Source organism: Nanorana parkeri, unplaced genomic scaffold (genome assembly GCF_000935625.1).
Source record: "Nanorana parkeri isolate BGI_ZX_2015 unplaced genomic scaffold, ASM93562v1 scaffold2238, whole genome shotgun sequence".
Lineage (NCBI taxonomy): Eukaryota > Metazoa > Chordata > Amphibia > Anura > Dicroglossidae > Nanorana > Nanorana parkeri.
The window spans coordinates 158,046-160,124 of record NW_017308506.1 but is presented as its reverse complement, the minus strand read 5'-3'; the positions used below and the strand labels follow the sequence as shown (position 1 = coordinate 160,124).

Genomic DNA, 2,079 nt, shown 5'->3' with positions numbered 1-2,079 from the left:
CCCAGACCCCCATTATTTTCTCCCAGACCCTCTTCCTCACCCCCCAGAGCCGGTGTCCCGCAGGGGGAAGCTCCGCAGGCCCTGGACCATGCCCTCGGCCTCTCCATACATCAGCACCGGACTCTCCTCCATCTCTTCCCCTTGTTTAGAGACTCCTCCAGCCGTCACCATGGAGACAGCACGCTGTACACATTGAGCATGCGCCGCTTCTCCCGTCTCCCTGGCAACGCCCGCTTCCCTCCGCGGCTGCGCACTGAGTGCTTCTTTGTCTGCTGTATGCGCGTGCGCGGAGAGGCTTTCCTTTGCCAGGACGGAAGTTGTTGTGGTTTCTCCGCTGAGCCTGGCCCGCCTCTGTTGTGTAACCGCAGGAAGTGCCCCGCCGCCATGTTTGCACACCCTGTGGCTTTGTTGTCCCCCTCACAATGGTGTCAGTGCCATTACTGGCAGTATAGGATGTGGTGACAGAATGATTGAGGTGTGCCCTCGGTGGGGGAGGGGGGTGTTCTTAGTGAAATTGTAAGTCATGCAACCAAAATTAACATATGTGTGTGTGCCACTCTCATATGTGTTGTGTCCACATGCATCATTTATCGGATGTGGATGACGAAAACCAGAGTTGCCAATATTTTAAAGAGAACCTGTCACAACTTATGTACTTGGTATAAGTGCTTCTTAGGCCTGGCACACTAGTGAACCTGTTGCTAATAGCAACCTGCTAACAAGGCAGAGTGCCCACGCTATGGTGTTCAACCATGTGACATATGGAAGTGTCACCAGCACACTATAGTAGATGAAATGATGAGGGTCCGGGGCTCTGGAGAGGATGAGGGTCCGGAGCTCTGGAGAGGATGGGGGCCCAGGGCTCTGCAGAGGGAGAGGATGGAAGTCCAGGGCTCTGGAGGGGGAGAGGATGATTGTTCGGAGCTCTGGAGGGGGAGAGGATGGGGTCCGGAGCTCTGGAGAGGCTGGGGATCTGGACGGGGAGAGGATGGGGTCCGGAGCTCTGGAGGGGGAGAGGATGGGGTCCGGAGCTCTGGAGGGGGAGAGGATGGGGTCCGGAGCTCTGGAGAGGCTGGGGATCTGGACGGGGAGAGGATGGGGTCCGGAGCTCTGGAGGGGGAGAGGATGGGGTCCGGAGCTCTGGAGAGGCTGGGGATCTGGACGGGGAGAGGATGGGGTCCGGAGCTCTGGAGGGGGAGAGGATGGGGTCCGGAGCTCTGGAGAGGCTGGGTGAGGGTGGGGGGCCGGGGCTCTGGAGGGGGAGAGGATGAGGGTCCGGAGCTCTGAAGGGGGAGAGGATGGGAGTTCGGAGCTCTGGAGGGGGAGAGGATGAGGGTCCGAAGCTCTGGAGAGGATGAGGGTCTGGGGCTCTGGAGAGGGAGAGGATGGAGGTCCAGGGCTCTGGATGGGGGTCGATGACAGGAGGAGAGAGCAGAGTGACAGATGAGTTCATCAGCTGGCTGTTTCTGCTTGTACGGGTCCAATCACAGTCTGGGGAAGGGACAAAACCTGCCCACATTGGAGAGATTGTCCACAACGTCCTGTCCTTACGACCCCCAGCACAGGAAGTGAGGGGGGAATCTCCCCGGGATCACACAGACACAATAAAAACCTGGCAGAGGTTATAACTCGCACATTGTATCACTATAGAACGTTCTGGCTGTGGTTGGCCTGTAGAGGGTTCTGGATAGTTCCCATCCTGTGACAATCGCGTGTCCTAAGCTTACTACACACATTACAATCTGATTGTACAATCTCCTTTAGATCTACCAGTACCTATGTAGTACAGGGGCTGTCTGATTGGATCGTCTGGCTCCGCCTCCCCGTTACATCATAGATTGTAAGCTGTGTGGCGAGCTACAAAATAAAGTGAACTCGCGCTTATCCCAGCCAGCGCTCACATCAGTGCCGGCGGCAGCATCGGCCTATCCTCACCGTCACTCTCCTCCATCACCGGGAGGATCAGTGACGTACCCGGTACTTCCAGGTGTGGGGATCATGTGACTCACTTCCCTTCCTTCCATGTAAAAGGGCTGGTCCTCCGTGATTGGCTGCTCATAGACCATGTGCTGTCACATG

At 57.1% G+C, this 2,079-nt stretch overlaps 1 protein-coding gene across 1 annotated transcript in view; it reads right to left on the bottom strand.

Annotated features, from left to right (window-relative positions):
• The window catches only part of ZMYND10 (zinc finger MYND-type containing 10), a gene marked incomplete at its 3' end in the record, with an annotated part of 13,920 nt that extends 13,510 nt beyond the window's left edge, over nt 1-410 (bottom strand). The window contains exon 1 of the mRNA XM_018573104.1: nt 41-410. Within this exon, the coding sequence (XP_018428606.1) occupies nt 41-171 (131 nt within the window). The remainder of the gene's footprint in view (nt 1-40) is intronic.
• Between the last annotated feature and the right edge of the window lie 1,669 nt (nt 411-2,079).